A 17,893-nucleotide genomic window follows, 5' to 3' on the forward strand; every position below is an offset into this window, starting at 1 on the left:
GGGCCGCTGCCCCCCTTGCACCGCCGGCTGACACCCTTGCCTCGCACGCTGCCAGAGCCACAGAAGCACCGGAGGACGAATGAGTCCGCTCCCCCAAAACCGCCGGGGTTTTTTCCCAAATTTCGGGGTGACCAACGCCCCAGGAGCAGCCCAGCCCCACCCCGCGCCCGCCCCTCACAAAGATGGCGCCTCCCGCCTCTCCGCCGCGATGCCGCCGGGACTGACGCAGCGGAGCTGACCGCGCTACCCCCGCCCCTCCCCGGGATCACCATCGCTGATTGGTCCGTCCCGTGGGGGGCGGTGCGGTGATTGGCTGGCGGCGAGGCGGGCCGCGCGTGGGGGACGCTGGGGGTCCGTGGTGCTCCGCGGACTTCGCTGCACCCCGTGTCCCGGGCCTGGCCCTGTCAGTCCGTGGGTCCGCCCCCTGACCCGGCCTCGGCCCGTGGGGCCTCGGGTCCGCCCCTCGGCCCCATTGGACCCACCTCCGCCTCCCTCGGCGGCAGGCGGAACCTCCCAGGAGTGGCCGTGGAGGCGGGTGTTTCCCACTCTGGTCTGTGCGAGGGAGGTCGGGCGCTGAGGAGAAGCGGGTGTTCTTCCCGGAAAGGCCGGGAAGGAAACCGCTGCTGGGGTTTTTTCCGGGCGGCTTGTCACCCAGGCGGCTCTCGGTTCTTCTTGACTCTGGGTCGTTGACTTAAGGGCCAGGCAGCGCCTGTGACTGGGTTTCCCTTAGGACTCGGGGGAAAAGCCCCCTGAGGCTCCAGAAAGATGCAGTTCTTTGGCCGGCTGGTGGATACTTTCAACAGCGTCACCCAAATCTTCACAAACCCTTACCGGGTGAAAGAGGTGTCGGCTGCAGAGTACTCTGCTCAGACCTGCCTGAGGGAGGAAGGCAGGGTGGCCCTGTATAAGAACAGACACGGTCACTCGTGGGATTGCGTGCTGGTGAATCTCCAGAGCCCACAGGTTGCTTTCCGGTAAGTGACAGATCTTGAGAAGTGCCTCAAGCATGCAGCTAAAGACACGAGATCTCCCATGTCAGGACTGTGGTGTGTTGGGAGCATGTTGATCATCAGGTGGGCTCATGATGAGTGGGAGGCCCATGTGTGTGCTGGTGTCATCAGAACAACTTAGAACAGGGCAGTACTGAGTACAAACACTGAAAAAAAGGGTAACTATGAAATAGGTGCTCTGGTCAGAATATCCACAGGTACATGCACTTCCACTCCTACCCATTGCTGTTCTAGCACCTGGAGCACAGGATACTTCACCCCTAAAGTTAATGTTCCTCAGGTAAAGGACATGCTATCTGCTAATGAAGTAGCCTCCCTTCTTCTCTTGGAACAGATCCAGCACCAGAGGAGGAGTAGGGAAGTCCTCGGCTCTAATATTTGGAGAACAGTCCCTTCTCTCAGAAACATGGAATGAAGGTGGTTAATCTGAGCAGCACTAGCACTGTGTTTGCCTTTCCTCCAGGCTCTTCCAGCTTGACAATGAAGCAGAAGCCCTGGCATGGTTTGAAGAGTTTGCCAAGCACCTGCGCCCTTTCTATGAGAGCTCACCCCAGCCCTTGTCCCTGGAGGATCTTCAGCAGCTCAGTGACTGCTTCCGCAGCCACCCCTCCTGGTCCTCGGCACACTTTGCGGTGGAGTTTGGCCATCGTGAGAACTTCCGGCACAACCAAATTCTGAGGCAAGGGGTGGCAGGGGTCTCTGGTGGGCATGGTGCTGGGAAGGGAGCTGAGGAGGGTGGGATAGGCTGGATTAAGGTGTCCTGGCTTGATGAACCAAAGCAACGGAGTCTGCTTCTTGGAGGAAATTTAGCTCCTGTGGTTACTGCAGAGGTCAAGTTTAAAAGTGCTGTCCTTGGTGTGTCCTGTCTAATGACATGAGGTAGCAAAGGGGGCCCAATGATCTCTGTGTGAGCTTACTAGTAGGCTTTTGACCCGCTGCTATGGGCAGTGTTACAGCCTGGAGCTCTGGTGTTTGAGCCAAAGGATTGGAGTGTTTTGCTGGAGGTGCTACTTAGGTTCTTAAACAGGCCTTATGGAAATGCTTTTCAAAGGAGGTTGTGGCTGACCTGGTCCACCACAAGAGAGGAGGTCCAGAAGGGCTGTCTTTCTGTGGGAACACTTTTTGGCCATGAGCTCTTGCTTTCTTTCCATAGGGAAGTTCACTGAGGATAGAGGAGACCTGTGAGGAGTTAGGGAACGGTGGGATTAATTGGTAGCCCCTCTGCCAGGTTGGTGACTGTAACCTGTAACCTGTCTCCTGCCTTCCTTTGGGCAGCGGGAGCTGCTCCTGAGTGGGGTGCAGAGGAGAGACCAAAGTGTCAGGAAGAGGGTCTATGGCACGGCTGCTTGGTTGCCCTTCTCTGGGCTTCTTCCCTGGCTTTTTGCACCGGCTTGGCCTGTTGCAGACGTGGAAGGTCTTCCTTGTCCTGACGTTGGCTCTTCTCCTGCAGCTGTGTGAACAACACAGACAGCGAGGATGGCTGCACCCCGCTGCACCTGGCGTGCCGCAAGGGAGACATGGAATGCCTGCTGGAGCTGTTGGAATGCCACGCACGGGTGGACATCACTGACAGGAAGGGGGAGACTGTTTTCCACTATGCTGTGCGAGGGAACAACCCCCAGATCATTGAGGTGGGAGCCATTTCATAGAATCATAGAATGGTTTGGATTGGAAAGGGTCTTGTAGATATCTAGTTCCAGGCCCCCCTGCCACGGGCAGAGACACCTCCCACTGGACCAGGGTCCTCCAAGCCCCATCCGACCTGGCCTTGAATACTTCCAGGGAGGGGGAAGCCACAACCTCTTCTGGGCAGCCCGTGGCAGTGTCTCACCATCCTCAAATTAAAGAATTTTTTTCAAAGGTGGGGGGCCAGGAGCAGGACTAGAATGGGTCCTCTCTGTGCTGTGAGGCAGGAGTCAGAAAGATAGCTGCAGACAGGGGAGGAGAAAGTTCCCTCTGCTGCAGCATATTGAATTAATCGTCAAGGCTGATTTCAGCCTCTTTTTTTTATTCCTTTACTGGTGGTGTTTCCCTTAAGCACAGTCCAGATTGCACCCTGCAGTGGAACAAGGTTATTAAGCAAGTTTCCCCAGGAACTGTCCTTTGTAGCTTTTTGCATCAGGCCTTCATCCTGCATTTCCTTAGGCCCTTGGCTGTCCCTTCTTCATCTCCTCTGAGCAGAGTATTTGGTTCTGGGCTGAGTTCTCTGAATTCTCTTCTGTGGGAGAGGGTATGTTTAGGCTGCTGTGGGGCAGCATGTGTTGCCCACAAACTGAAGGACATTTTGTACCTACCCTGAGCTATCCTGAGCTGCAGAAGCTGTTGTTTGAACTGAGTGGCCTTGCACTGGGGACAGTGAGCAAGGCTTTGAGTCAGAGATAGTCAGAAGCCAGAGGCATTCTCGATTGCTGAGGAGTGCTGGGCAGAGTGACAGAGTTCATAAGAGTGTAGGTGGCCTTCCATGTGGGTTCCTCAGGTCTATCAGCTGCCCATCACCCAGTGTTAGACTGGCTCTGCCCTATGTCTGCACCCCCTGGGTTTGCCCAATAGATGTTGTGACAGTTCTCCCTCTGCTTGCCAGACTGTGCTGGGATTTCCTAATGGAAATTTCTTTCTGATGGGGGAGGGATGACAATCTATCTGGGCTTGCCATGCTGTGGAGCAGGATATTAAAAAGATAGCCTCTTTCTTTATTTCTCTGGTGGCAGCAACTTGACTTGTTGTTACAGAAATACTTCCAGGTCTGATCTTTATTTCTTTTCTCTCTTGATTACTTGCTAAACCAGAGAAAAGAAATTCTAAGTTCCCTCTTCTCTTGTGTGCACCAAGGCTTTGGGGTTTCCCAAGTACAGCAGTAGGATATTTTTGCGTAACAAACCAGTCAGCAGGTAATGGATCAAAAATTTATGAGGGAAATGGGAGAATCCCTTCAAACTTATCCCCACATGTCTATCTTAAACAGAATCCTGTTTGTATATGAAAGAAATGGTGGAGGGGCAGAGGAGGATGAGCTCCTGCCTGCTGACTGGCCATGGTAGCTGGTGGGGCCACAGCAGGAGAGAAAACTACTGGTTTCAGTTGTTGCTGTCATTCAGTTGGGCTGAACTTGGCAGTGAGACTTGGCTGTGCTGTGTTCAAGGTGATGCAAGCCATTTTTGGCTGAAGGGTGTTTCAGAAGCACCCAGAGGAAGAGGGCACAGAGAGCAGAGATAATCCCTTTAGGGAAGGGAAATGAGGAGTGCTTCCATTGCTGCTGTGTCGGAAGCAGGGGTGGGGAGGGCAGTCTGCAGCATCACGAGGAACCCAGTGCTCCAGAGTCTGTCCTTTTTCCTCGTGAAGAGAGAAGTGCTCCTCCATGTCTGTCTTTTTATTTATCTACTGTCTCCTCTTCCCAGCTCCTGGGCAGTGCCCCGACTGCTGTCTTGGACCACCTGAGCCATGAAGGGCTGACAGCTCTGCATCTTGCTTGTCAGCTGGGCAAAGAGGACATGGTTCGGTCGCTGCTGAAATGCCATGCCAGCTGCAGCATTCAGGGGACGCTGGGCTACCCCATCCACACAGCACTCAAGTTCTCCCAGAAGGGGTAAGGAACCACTTGGGCTGCTAGAACAGGGCTCTTCCTCCAGCCTGGGGACCTGTCTGCTTGATTAGGGTTGTCCAAGGCTTGACACCTTTCAGAGCAGTGCACAGTGGGAAGGTGTCCTGTGCTGTCCTCTGCTGCATCACTGAGTGGGCTAAAGAACAGAGAAGTGCTGGTGTGGAAAAGAAAGAAATACCTTCAGAAAAATAGCTTTTCCCTGATTATATATATATATACGTATATATGTAATTTAGTATCAGGCATCAGGAGAAAGACACAGATTTAAAAAAAAATCTTTGTGAATTAATTTTTCTCAGAATGAGCTGTGAGAAGATGATTTTCTGATGCTAATAGTATTGCTAATTGCTGTACCTTTTTCTTTGAGTGCTCTGATTCTAATATGCTTTCATTTCAAAGCCGAGTTATTCCCATTTCCCATGGGACAAAGGTACTCTTGACTCTTAATTACACACTCTGGAAATGAATCAAAAGAGATGCAACGTTTACTCCCTGTTTTTTTGTTTGATTTTTTTTTTCTCCCTGGATAAATGTTATTCTCTTTTTATGTGCTTTATGATACTTCATTTTCATAGTGTATCCAAACCCTGCTCTCAGGTCAGTACTAGCAACTGCTGGCTCATTTTCCCAGCATTTTGAGAAGCACTTCCCAGCATTAGACACAAGCCAAAAACTTGCTTAGGTCCTTTGCTTTGCAGTGGGGCTTGATCTCTTGTACATGGTTTATTTGGTGGGGCTTTGGAGTGGAGGGGATATGTTTGTTTCACCTGTCTACCTGCCCACACTTTCTGGGCACTAATTACTATTAGTCTGCTTACAATGAGTGTGATTTTTCACTCATGGGGAAGTACGGAGATGCTTAATTTCAGCAGGTATTTAACTATTTCAGTTTTATCCCCACACTTCCATGGAGGGAGAGGGACAAGAGAAGACTTTTCCTTTTGGGTCTTGGGAGTTTCCAGAAATGCAGTATTTTCCTGTATTGGAGAAGTACCCAGCTTCACCAGTCATGAACCAGGCTCCAGAACTTGGAACTGGGAATGGATTCCCCTGCTTTCCTCTGAAATCTGTGCTGTTTGTATGATTCCTGTTGCATCCTCCCTTTCTTAAAACAGGCAAACAGTACTGCAGCTGAGGAACTTGCAGGTATTGCAGAGAGCCTGCTGCTGCTGAAGGCTTCCCTGAAAGGGAAGTGGAGGTCTGGGGTCAAGATGGCAGCCACTCGTCCCCCTCACCTCTTTGTCTTTGCCAGGTGTGCCCAGGCCATCCTTGAAGTGGATGCCAGCCAGGTTTGCTCCAGGGACCCACGCTATGAAGCCACTCCACTACACTGGGCAAAGAAGGCAGAGGTAAGTGGAGCTTATCCATGGTGAGGGCCTGTACTGCCACCCAGCACTTAGAATCATAGAATCATAGAATTATCTGGGTTGGAAGGGACCTCAGAGATCATCGAATCCAACCCTTGAACCACTGTTGCGGTTGCTAGACTATGGCACTGAGTGCCACATCCAGTCTCTTTTTAAATATCTCCAGGGATGGAGAATCCACTACTTCCCTGGGCAGCCCATTCCAATGTCTGATCAGCCTCTCTGTAAAGAAATTCTTTCTAATATCTAACTTAAACTTCCCCTGGCACAACTTAAGACCGTGCCCTCTTGTCTTGGTTAATTCCTGCTGCTGACCTCTCCTGAGCACATGTGCCAAGCCCTGGCTGTGTCAGAACTCAGGCAGCAGCCCCGTGTTTGTTTCTCTTTGCCCTGGGTGTGGGGGACAGAGCAGTGGAGCCTTGCAGTGCAACCAGCTGGTGGGCTTATCCCTACTATGTCACCCTTGGCTGTGACACTGCCAACTTGTCCCTTTTGCCCTTTTGGGGAAATGGCAGCAGTGTTCCTGTTACCCCTGGGGGGAGCTCTCTTCTCAGACTGATGCCTTGAAAACTGCAGGATGAGTGTGTAGTAGACCCAGGGTGGTGGTATGTGGGTTATGATCCATCTTCTGCCAGACATGGACAGATCAGGGGTGTGATATGCCATGCTGGACCACCTGGATGGTGCTCATTGCAAGCAGAGGACCCTCCTATGACAGAAGTGTTTTCCCTCCTGCAGTGCCACATCCTTCTTAGTAATGTCCCATGAAATTTGTGAGTAAATCTGCTTGGCTTATAAAGAGATCAAAATGCAAACTTTTTTCCTCCAATCTGCAAGGATTCAAGCACAAGTTCTATGAGGAACGTCTGAGGGAGCTAGGGGTGTTCAGTCTGGAGAAGAGGAGGCTCAGGGGAGACCTCATCACTCTCTGCAACTCCCTGAAAGGAGGGGGTAGCCAGGGGGGGGTCGGGCTCTTCTCCTAGGCAGCTCTCAGTAAGACAAGAGGGCATGGACTTAAGCTCTGCCAAAGGAGGTTTAGGTTGGATATTAGGAAGAAATTCTTTACAGAGAGGGTGATCAGGCATTGAAATGGGCTGCCCAGGGAGGTGGTGGATTCTCCATCCCTGGAGGTTTTTAAGAAGAGACTGGATGTGGCACTCAGTGCCATGGTCTGGGAACCACAGCAGTAGTGGATCAAGGGTTGGACTTGATGATCTCAGAGGTCCTTTCCAACCCAGCTGATTCTGTGATTCTAACTTGAGTAGGGATTTTTTTTTCTCTATTGCTCTCAGCGAGTTGCTACACTTGTGCGTAAGCCCCAAAACATCCAGAAGCTCTAGACAGATTGTGAAACCACCAAGTAATTTTTCTAAAAAACTCCATCTTCAGTGCTTGGAACAATGTATCTACCAGCCAGCCATGTCCAGGCTAAGGGTCCTGCCTCTTCCCCTGCTTTGCTTGCTTTGAGATCTGAAACATTTGAGCTCCGGGCGGCTGTCCTCACATTTGCTTTCTCTCCACAACCTGTCACAATCTGTCATGTGCATGCTTGGTCACAGATGACAAGGCTGCTGCTGGAGTATGGCTCTGAGGTGAATCTGAGCAGCCGGACAGCTGACATGGCTCTCCACATTGCTGTCCAGAGGGAACGCTTTGACTGTGCCATGGTCCTGCTGACACATGGGGCCCACACCAATGCCAAAGGTCAGGATGGCAACACACCACTGCACCTGGCCATGAAGGTGAGTGTCCTGCAGAGGCTGTTGGAAAGAAGAGAGAGGATTTTCTTGAAGGGCTGAGGCAGGGGAAGACTCTTGAAGTTCTAACTGTTGCGTTTCAAAGGGTGATCCCTTGTGGGTGCTTTGGCTAATCCAAAGAGGAGGGAGGGGGTGAGAGATGATGTAGCCCAGGAGACTGTGGCTTTTGACCGAGCTTTCTCTTGTTCCCTAGCATGACAACCTGGATATGATCAAAGCGATTATTGTGTTTGGAGGAGATGTTGAAATCCCCAATGATTTTGGGGAGACACCAGGGCTGTTGGCAGCCAGGAGCAGCAAAGGTGAGGGAGCCTTGCAGGGTGAACCCAGCGTCATGTTTCCCCTTGGTGGCAAAACAGTGCCTTGGGGAGAGGTGGAAACATGCCAAACATGAGTGATGCTTCTCCAGCATGCTTTCCCAGCTTTTAGTCACAGCTTAGACACTTCCTGAGCTAGCAGCGTAGGCTTGGCATTAAATAGCCCTTGATGAATTTCTCTTCTGAGAGATGGAGATCCAAGAGGAAAAGCCAGCACACGCTCCCCTTCTTCCAAGCCACGCTGTCAGGCACTGGAGGCTCACAGCAGGATGATGCAGTTATGCTGAACCTCCCAGGTGTAAGCAAACACGGGTGGTTCTTCAGTGGCAAGAAGTGTCTGGCACACACCCTTGAAACTGCACAGCTTTGGGTGACCCTGCTGTGTGCAAGTCCTGCTGCTCGGGGAGAAATAACCTGGGACGTGCTTTCCCCTTCCCTGGGACATCCCAGAGTTTTTGTGAGGGTTGCTGTGAATTTGGCAGAGGGGGACGGATTCCCCTGATTCTGATCTGTGACTCCCCATTCGTCACCTAAGGTGCAAACCGGAAAGTGCTCTTAGACCTGCTGCAAACTGTAGGGACCGAACGTTGCCACCCACCCAACCCTGACTCCCCAAGCCTGGCATCATCTGCCGCCTCCTCCTTCCTGGAAGGCCAACCTTCCTCACGGAGCAGCTTCAACAGCTTAGGTAAAGCCTTCCCTGGCCCTCCCTCACTTTCCTTCCTTCACAGTGCTGTCTTGGATCTTTTCTTCAGTTGGTCTTTGCTCTGAGGACTGTCTCCTAGCTCTCGGTTTCTGGTGACTCCATCCTTATTCGGCTGTTGCAGGCTCCCGTCTCTTTTATCTGCTTTTCCTCTGTGTGTGCTCTAAATTCTTGTACTCTTTTAACTTTTGTTTTCTAGACCTGGCAATGCAGCTCTGTAGAAAGGAAAGGGCAGACTGGTTCCCTCACTCCTCTGAAAGAGGTGTAGGGCCTTAGTTGCCTGCGTGTTATTTATCCACTGGGTTATGTACAGAAGGGATGGTACTTGCTGGTCTTGCCTTGAGGTCCTTCCAGTGTCATGCTGGCCACAAAGAAATGAAAAGTCTTGTTCATTCAGATCCTGAAGGCCAGCAGAGAGGGAGAGGGAAAGGATGAAACCCAAGGATAAGTGACCCTTGTCCCAGGGTTTATTTTAAGCATAGGGAAAGCCTACCTTAGGACAGATGATTGTGTCATAGCTTGTTCTCTGTACTGATCAGACTGTGTGAATAAACCCATGAGTCTGTTCTAGGTGGTGGGCTTTCCTCCTCTGGGGACCTCCAGAGCACAGACAGTGAGGGGTTATGGAGTGGGCAATGGATGGGCTGGCTTGGAGGGAGGCTCTGACCCTTTTGAGAGGGGAATGCAGGCAGATGACAATTGCTTGTGGTCCACTTCCCTCTCAGGTTGGTGGTTTCCTTTGCAAAGGCCCTCCTGTGGGGCTAGAGGACAACTCTCCCCCAGGCTCTGGAGTGCATCTGTGTAGCCACAAGTCTCGCTGGTTGGTAACACCAGGATTTCTTCTCACCATGGCTTTGTGAAGATGACCCTTGCCCTTGAAGAAACTCCTCACCACATTCGTTGTTATCTACAGCTGTCTTATGGCCTGGGCACTGGCAGGAGTATTTAACTTCTCTTCCCCTCTTCTTCCTTTTGGTTCTGCAGGCTGGCTTTTCACCTTGTCTGGATTGGTGCCCAACACCCAGGGTGGCCTGGGTGTACATCAGCTGAGGGGTAGTGACAAGCCAACCTGTCACCACAGCTCTCCTGCCTAGGTTACCTCACAGGAGCAGATTTAGGTTTTATCTTAAGGCTTGCAGTAAACTGCATAGTGGGCTTGCTGCTGCCTTCTCTCTCACCTGCTGTGCTCGTCATCTGCCTCTACAAGTCCTTCCTCTTTGCTACTGCATCTCCAGCTGCCTGCTCTAAAGGACTGGGTTTCTCCTCTTTGGTGTGGAGTTTGTCTGGGGGAGGGTTACCTGGTGGCTGTGGGTAGGATGGCTTGTGCCTCCTGCAAGTAGCTGTGTTCAATTGGGAAGGGAGTTCCTAATCAAATGTTTTCCGTGTGATTATAGTGAAAATTATTTTCTGCAGGGATGGGATGCTTGGGTAGCTTGACTAAGCTTTCTGGGGGTACAGAGAAATCAGGAAAAATAATAGAAGTTTTTGTAATGATTAAGTATAGTTTGGTTGACTAATAATACCTCTGAGCCATGCATCAGAGGGTTCAGGTAGCAAAGTGGTCTCTTCATTTTTTACCCATTTGCATGTTCATGGCCCTCCTAGGGTACCAGGACCTTCTGTATGTTTCCTCAACACTTGGACAGTTGCTGAAGGCACCAGATGTTGTGGACTCACCCAGTGAAGGCAGAAGAAAGTAAGTGAGGAACAGCTTCTGTCCAGGCTTCCGTGCCACTTGAAGGTGAAAGCCATGTGTGTGAAATCTCCCACCCATGACTGTGGGTGTGGCATCCTCAGAGCTGACATTTAGCCTTTCTTGATGTTCAGTTTTTGCCAGACTCCCCCTTTGCACCCTGTTGCCATAAATCTCTGTTCCCATGAATGGCCACGGGCTGGTCATGGCCAGTGGAGCTCAAGCCAGCAGGTGTAACCCTTGCTCTGTCCTTCCCCTCTGCCACCTGGGCACCAAGCGCTCTTTTTGGTTTTGGGGTTTCCCCATCTCCATGCTCTGCCCTGACGCTCACCCAAGCTGCTTTGCCAGGCTATGCCCTGACGTGGCAGTGCCTGCACCTCACCCTGCAAGGAGCAGGGGGAGGGTTGGCACCCAAGTGCTGCTAGCAGGAGCTTAGGGCTGTCTGATTTTTATTTATGGGACCATCTCCATTCCTGTGTAGTGAAGGGACACGGATGTGGTTTTTGCTTGTAAATGTCTCTAACATAGAGGTCAGAGGTGGCTAAAAGAGCAAGTGGTGTGGCACCAGCTCTGGTGAAGCTTACTTGTCCCTGTCCAGTCTGAAATGCATCTGAGGAAGCACCGCTGGATTTATTTATTTATTCGCCAGTTACACTGGGCTGCCCAGGGAAGAAGAGGATTCTCCATCCCTGGAGATATTTAAAAAGAGACTGGATGTGGCACTCAGTGCCATGGTTTGGTAACCGTGGTGGTAGTGGATCAAGGGTTGGACTTGATGATCTCAGAGGTCCCTTCCAACCCAGCCGATTCTATGATTCTATGGTTCTATGATTCTATGATTCTTGCATATCACCTAAAATCCCACCCCTAGGGCTGCCTTCTCATGCAGCGTTCTGATTTGTAAGCTCTCCCACAGCTCCCAGTCACCTGTGTCTCTCTCTTTCCAGTCACGACCGCCTCCTGTGCCTGGATGGAGGGGGCATCCGGGGCCTGGTGCTCATCCAGCTCCTCCTGGCTATCGAAAAGGCTGCGGGCCGTCCCATTCGTGAGATTTTTGACTGGGTGGCAGGGACCAGCACTGGGGGGATCTTGGCCTTGGCTATTGTACACGGTGAGGACAGTGCAAATAATGGGCCCCTTCTCACTCCTGTGGTCTCAAGCACTCTCCTCTGTGAGGAGCAGATGCAGGGTGGGACCTGCCTCTGAGTCCTGACTGAAATTCCGTGCCATAGGAGGGAAGGGATGTTTGTTAATGAATGGAAGCCTAGACCTGGTTTTGTTCTTGATTCTCACATCAGCTTTCTGGGTTTTGGGAAGCACATGGTGGCAGAGTGCAACGTTCTGTTCTTCCTACCCTCTCCACAAGGGTTTCACAAGGTGATTGGTGTTATCTGGTAGTGTGAAACTACTCTCTGAGCTTTCCCTTCCTGTTTAGTCCTTCCCAGACATACTGCTGAGGTCTGAGCAGGTGACAGGCATCTTGAGAAGGGGATGAGATCAGGAGCAATGCCTCCCATCTCCTGCTGGTCCTGGAAAGTCCCAGCTCTGATGCACTGTTTGTTCTGCCTGCCCTTCCTCCCACCCCTTGCTCCTGCTGACGCTGTTGCCCGTCTCAGGGAAGTCCATGGACTACATGCGCTGCCTGTACTTCCGCATGAAGGACATGGTGTTCCGGGGGTCTCGGCCCTACGAGTCGGAGCCCCTGGATGAGTTCTTGAAGAAAGAATTTGGGGAAAACACCAAAATGACAGATGTCCAAAAGCCCAAGTAAGTCTTGCCTGGGGCTGCGCCGGTTTATACTCTCCTGGGTGTGCTCTAGACCCCTCTCAGCAGAGATGCTCAGCTTCTTCTTAGAGCAGATCTGAAGAAGTGTGATGTGCAGACTGTTAAAGCCATAAGTGCACATTTTTTTCCCCATTTTACTCTTATTCTTTCATGTCCTCTCTCCCAGGGTTATGGTGACAGGGACATTGTGTGACCGACAGCCAGCTGAGCTCCACCTTTTCCGGAATTACCCCGTACCAGAGACAAAGTCGTCCACTGAATACAAGACAACTGCATCTTTCAAACCACTCACTCAGCCAGAAGGTAAATGCTGGTGTGCAGCAGTCCAGCTGCTGGGCAGGGGAAGGATCATCCTTCAGAGACAGAAGATTTCCTGTTCTTCTTCTCATTGCGTTGAAAACTGGAGTGGTCTTAGTGATGGTTCTCTTTTCTCCCCTCTCCTCTCTTGATTTTTCTTGTGCCAGATATAGAGGCTGGTTAGTGAGGTTCAAGGGGAAAGGGTCTACCAGAGAGTCCTGTGTACAATCAGTACCTTTCCCTGGGCTTTCAGGGGCAGATAAACACAGAAAATCTGTCTAATGGAAGCATGCAGTCCCCTCCAATTTGCTTTTCCTTTATCTAGCAAACATAACTTGTTCACTATCAAAATAGCATCAGTGAAACTGTTAGAGAGTGGATTTGACCTAGAATATGTAGAAAATGGTGAGAACCTCTTTTAAAGCCCCTCCAAAATAATCTTTTGCTTCCTCACAGCAGCACTACCGCTGGGACAACCAGACACAGCTATCTAGGGCAGGTTCTTCTGGGGTCACAAGCCCTCCTGCTTTGTGTTAGTGAAGGAGAGGGGTGCTTCTTGCTCCCAGGGAGGTTGCTGCAAGATGCTGTGTGCTTTCTCTCCCTCCAGACCAACTCGTGTGGCGCGCTGCCCGCTGCAGCGGCGCGGCTCCCACTTATTTCCGTCCGATAGGACGCTTTCTGGATGGGGGGCTGTTAGCCAACAACCCGACCCTCGATGCCATGGCTGAGATCCACGAGTACAACAAGACCCTGATTAAGAAGGTGAGGGAAATCCTAGCCCTGACTGGTAGCCGAGGATTTATTGGCTTCCCCTGAAGGGGAAGAGGGTTTGGGAATGGTTGCCTCTCTGGTGGATAAACAAGTTAGCAGTTGCAGCACCCTAGAAGGGAGGGTATGGAGGGGTTTAGTGGCTGGGGGGGATTTTTAGGAATAGTGGGTGAGTGGTGAAATACCTCTTCTGACAAGTGTGAGATGTCCCCCATGAGGCTGTCCTTGCTACTTTGAGCAAGGATGATTCAGCTGATGGCTGTGTGTGGCCCTTGATGCAGCTCTGCAGAGCTTTTTTCTGACCCAAAAATAAATGCAGAAGACAATGGTGGGGTGCTCTGCAAGGGTGAAGGATTAATGCTTCCTGTGGTGTGGCAAATTCCTTGGAAAGATGACTAACTACTGGCAGCTACTGCTCCTGTAGCTGAAAGGGGAGGTGTATTGCCAAAATGACTGAAAGAGTTGGACTGTTTCACAGTCATGTCCTAAGACTCATCTTTGGGGTGATCTCATGGATTTGGGTGCACCAGGGGTGTAAGGGACAGAACAGTGCAGTGCAATTGTTGAAGTCACTTGGATTATACCTCTCTCACCAGACAGTTCTAAAAGGGGATGACAGGGAGAGAAAAAGCTCCCGAGCCATTTGCTTTGATTTTCAGAGCTCCTCCAGGACTTTAGACAAAGAGATGCTGCACCTTAATTGTTGAACCTTGCAAACAAATTTTTTATTTGTCTGCAGGGTCAGAGCCAAAATGTAAGAAAACTGGGGTTGGTGGTCTCACTGGGCACAGGGAAGCCTCCCCAGGTCCCAGTGAGCTCCGTGGATGTTTTCCGTCCCTCCAACCCTTGGGAGCTGGCGAAGACTGTCTTTGGGGCCAGGGAACTTGGCAAGATGGTGGTGGATTGTGTGAGTACTGGGAGGAAGGGGCTGGGGGAAGGTCCCGGGGGCTGCTTTCAGGGAGGGAGCAAAGGTTCCCAGACATCAGCTTCTTCCTTTTTTTGAAGAAAATTGTGTTTCCTTGTAGCTGGTCTGACCTTGGCCACTTTGAGGAATGGATGTAGGGGGTAACCTAAGAATTGCGGGCACTCAGTGAGTCTGAAGCCCTGTCTGTCTGTTCAGGGTTCCACATGCCAGCTGCAGGAACTAAGGTGTGGGGAATCTGGATGGTGGTCAGTCACCTCTAGGAATACTTGCAGGCACAAGTTCATGAAACTCAGCGCCTTTCCAGGGAGCATTGATTATCATCTGAGCAACCTGGACCAAAAGAAAAAAAAATCACACTTCATAAAACAGCTATTAATTTTTCATTTGTTATCCCCTGATAGAGAACTTAGCAAATGCTAGAAAAGTGAGAGTATCACCAACAAAAAACAGTAGTTAAAAGCTGTGGTTAGGAGTGTGTAATAGGCACACGTTCTTGGATGCTTCAGGAAGAAGCTCATTAAATGTTCTTCATGAAAACACTCCAAATGAGTGAAAGCCAGAAAGATCAGAACCAAAGTAATATAGTATTAATTCTCTTACTTTATCTCCTCTTGGCTTCCAAAGCCAGAAACTACCTGGAGATGTCACTCTGCTCCTCCCATCTTTTATTTTGGGGCTCCCAAAACAGCTCAGAAAGGCTGCAGTACTCACAGGCTCTCCTGGTACTGGGTTTGGACAGAAATGGATAGAGATGTAATCCCAAGGAGGCTGCAATTCAGATCATCCTGGAGTTTCTTTAAGGAATCCACTCAGTGCTGTGACGGATGGTGAACCTGTAGGGTGTAATTCCATGCATCCCGAGGATCCAAGAGCACCGTTCTTACGTTAACCAAAAAAACACAAACAGAAAGCCACCCCCCTTCCTCTTGGAGGTGAGGGTTGCCTTCCGGGATGCTCTTGCTCCTGGTTTTCCCTTTCCCTCTGCAGCTTGTGCAGGAAGGGAGAGCAGTGTGTCAGTCAGTCTCTAACTGTGTGCCCGTCTCTCCTGCAGTGCACTGACGCAGATGGCCCAGCTGTGGATCGTGCCAGGGCCTGGTGCGAGATGACGGATGTCCCGTATTTCCGGTAGGAGCTTCCTTTCCACTCCCCCTCGCAGGCCTATTTTTAGCCCTCTCACTTCAGACCTGGCTGTGGCATGCGTCATCCTAAATCGTGTCCCTTCCAGCAGCATTTTTGCCCAGGCCTGCTCCCCTCCCCCCCCCCCCCCCCCGTCCCTTCTCCTCATGCCTCAGTGGCAGATCAGAGGATGCTACAGCCCGCTTGGCACCAAGCACACCTTGTTTGGGGTCAGATAGAGGGGTCTCTGACAGGGTCCTTAGGGAATGTGCATCCTGCCCTGTTCCACCACACGCAGCATGTTTCAAGGCTCATGCCTGAGGTGGTGCAGCTGTGCAGCTGAGCCTTAGCCTTGAGCATGGTTTTGCCTTGAAGGAGGTGGAAGGCCTCTGCTCTCCAAGCATCCTAAATGAGGGGAAGTGAATGCCCAGGATGGCAGGAGACACTTAAGTCTTGTGCTTGGCACACTTGCTGCCTCGTTGTGCTCATGTCTGTGGTGATGCTGTCTCTTATGCAGGCTGAGCCCTCAGCTGCACACAGAGGTGATGCTGGATGAAGTGAATGACACCGTGCTGGTAAACGCTCTCTGGGACACCCAGCTTTACATCTACCAGCAGCAGGAGCAGTTCAAGCAGCTGGTGCAACATCTCTGCCGGTGACTGACCCAGGAGGCTCCTTGCTCCTGGCAAGGAGCAGCAGACACTAAGACGGCCTGAATTTGCCCTCAAAACAAGCTGCTGAGGTGGGAGAGGGACTACTACTACTACTACTACTGCTAATACCAAGGAACTAGTGACATTTACTAGACAACACTGCACACACCCATGTATTCCAGTACACACCCATGTATTCCCAGATAGCTGTGAAATGTTGACAGTTTTCTTTGTACTGTGGACCCATCTCTGCTGCTGTGCTCAGTTTTATTGCCCTGCTCTCTGACCTTACAGCCCTTCCCAGAAGCCTGAGTCTCTGCCATTTCTCTTGAGCTGTAGCAACTGGAGTCTATCTCCTGCCTGTGCAGCTGACAAAGCACCTTCCCACATCACTGAACAGGCCCAATAAAGCTTCAGTGATTATTTGGCCCACTGGGGCCAATGTGGTTCAGAATGTATGGTATTGCCCGGTTTGAATAGGAGCAGAAACACTGCAACTTTCCACAGTAAATATAAAGCAGAATATTGTGACTGAGCGTGAGCATGGGGAGCAGGAGGAACCTCTCCTGAGCCAATTGTCTTCTGTAGCACTTTCCCCTTTCCTCTCTGAGGTGGGCTGAGAACACAGGTACTGACTGTGCCCAGGGTGGCACTCAAGGCTGAAATGTGAAATCCTGTCTTGCCTCACAGCAAGCTCAAGATAAGGGACAGCAGCCTTGGCTTGGTAGAGAGATCATTTCTCTTATTCTTGATGTGGTGATCAGTTCCCACGAAAAAGCTGACACTGTTACAATTTAGATTTACTTACTTTACTGTTAGAATGCTACACTACTTAGTGTTTCTGAAGGAAATTTTCGTATTTATAAATAATTTATGTATCCATTGGAGGTGTTATGAGGTGTAGCCTGAAAAACTGAATTCTCAATTGTTTGTTTTTGACTGGAAGGACTGCTTTTGTGAACAGTGCTTCTATGTAAAACTAACATGACCTGAAATAAAGAGAGGTTTTCATTTGGTTCCAGTGATGAAGTCCTTGGTTGTCTTGTCTCACTCTGTCCCAAAGGGATTTTGTACTTGAAGCCTCTGAATTTCTTACAGGTAGGAAATGAAGAACAGGGCTCCTTGAGACACATGCCCTTTGTATGGGCTGAAGTGGCAAGTGGCCTGACACAGCAGCCAGCCCTGGGACTAGCCATAGAGGCTTTGGACCAGCTCACATGCAAGAGTTCTCTTGGAGCTGGTCTGGCTTAAAAAGGAGAACATTGCAAACTTTCAGGATGCAGTCATGAATGAGATTGTGGAATTAAGGGGTTTTTAATGTGGAGTAGAGCTTGTCTTTTCCCTACATAACGGAGGGGAAAAACAAAACCCCACATCTTGGGATGGAGAGGACAAGAACTAATTTCCTCTTTTTCACACATGGCTTGCACTCCCCCTCCCTCTCAAGCCTGCATCATCTGCGGGGAGTTCCTGGAGGGATCTGTGCAGGGAGAGCAAGAGGGCTTGGGCACAAGCTCATGGCTGCAATGAGGGCATCTCATGGAGACTGGGAGCAGGAGGGGGCTGGTCAGAGCTGGAGGGCTGAGGCCTGTGGTGGGAGAACAGTGGGCAGGGAAGAGGTTCTGAGCTTCCCCTCGGCTTCCCCCCCAGCCACTGCTGTTTGCTGTGGGGGGAGTGGAGGGGCTTGGAGATTCTCCAGAAGCACAGCAAGGCCCGGTGAGTCACCTCTGAGCAGTGGCAGTGATGGTGGCAGCCAGGCATGAGGTGGTTACTCTGGCAGGTGACTGGCTCTGCAGGTGTCAGGGCAGGGAGAGCTGGGTATGGAGCTGGCCATCAATAATGCAAGGAGGCAGTCACATGCCCTTGCTGGCTGTCACAGGATTCCTCTCTCCCCAGAGTCCGGT

At 51.0% G+C, this 17,893-nt stretch overlaps 1 protein-coding gene across 2 annotated transcripts; it reads left to right on the forward strand.

Annotated features, from left to right (window-relative positions):
• The first annotated feature begins 303 nt into the window (after positions 1 to 303).
• PLA2G6 (phospholipase A2 group VI) lies at positions 304 to 17,016 on the forward strand. Of its 2 annotated transcripts, XM_008496077.2 has the most exons (16): positions 310 to 974; positions 1,474 to 1,689; positions 2,461 to 2,641; positions 4,406 to 4,593; positions 5,861 to 5,957; positions 7,535 to 7,717; positions 7,926 to 8,034; positions 8,585 to 8,737; positions 10,358 to 10,448; positions 11,393 to 11,556; positions 12,062 to 12,212; positions 12,397 to 12,533; positions 13,135 to 13,289; positions 14,035 to 14,202; positions 15,272 to 15,345; positions 15,854 to 17,016. In XM_008496077.2, exons 1-16 carry the CDS (start codon positions 766 to 768, stop codon positions 15,993 to 15,995), a joined length of 2,418 nt encoding a protein of 805 aa, XP_008494299.2. In that variant the 5' UTR covers positions 310 to 765; the 3' UTR covers positions 15,996 to 17,016. The 2 variants fall into 2 exon arrangements, with proteins under 2 accessions (XP_030301581.1, XP_008494299.2); XM_030445721.1 differs by lacking the exon at positions 8,585 to 8,737 and having other exon boundaries at positions 304 to 974.
• The last annotated feature ends 877 nt before the right edge of the window (positions 17,017 to 17,893 follow it).

This window comes from Calypte anna, chromosome 1 (assembly GCF_003957555.1).
Source record: "Calypte anna isolate BGI_N300 chromosome 1, bCalAnn1_v1.p, whole genome shotgun sequence".
NCBI classification, from domain to species: Eukaryota; Metazoa; Chordata; class Aves; order Apodiformes; family Trochilidae; genus Calypte; species Calypte anna.

Excerpts from the sequence above, each read along its gene's own strand:
- PLA2G6 (XM_008496077.2), top strand. The coding sequence starts at position 766 with ATGCAGTTCTTTGGCCGGCTGGTGGATACTTTCAACAGCGTCACCCAA. Across the intron at positions 8,035-8,584 it reads GGCAGCCAGGAGCAGCAAAG|GTGCAAACCGGAAAGTGCTC; the intron begins GTGAGGGAGCCT and ends TCGTCACCTAAG. Across the intron at positions 10,449-11,392 it reads CCCAGTGAAGGCAGAAGAAA|TCACGACCGCCTCCTGTGCC; the intron begins GTAAGTGAGGAA and ends CTCTCTTTCCAG.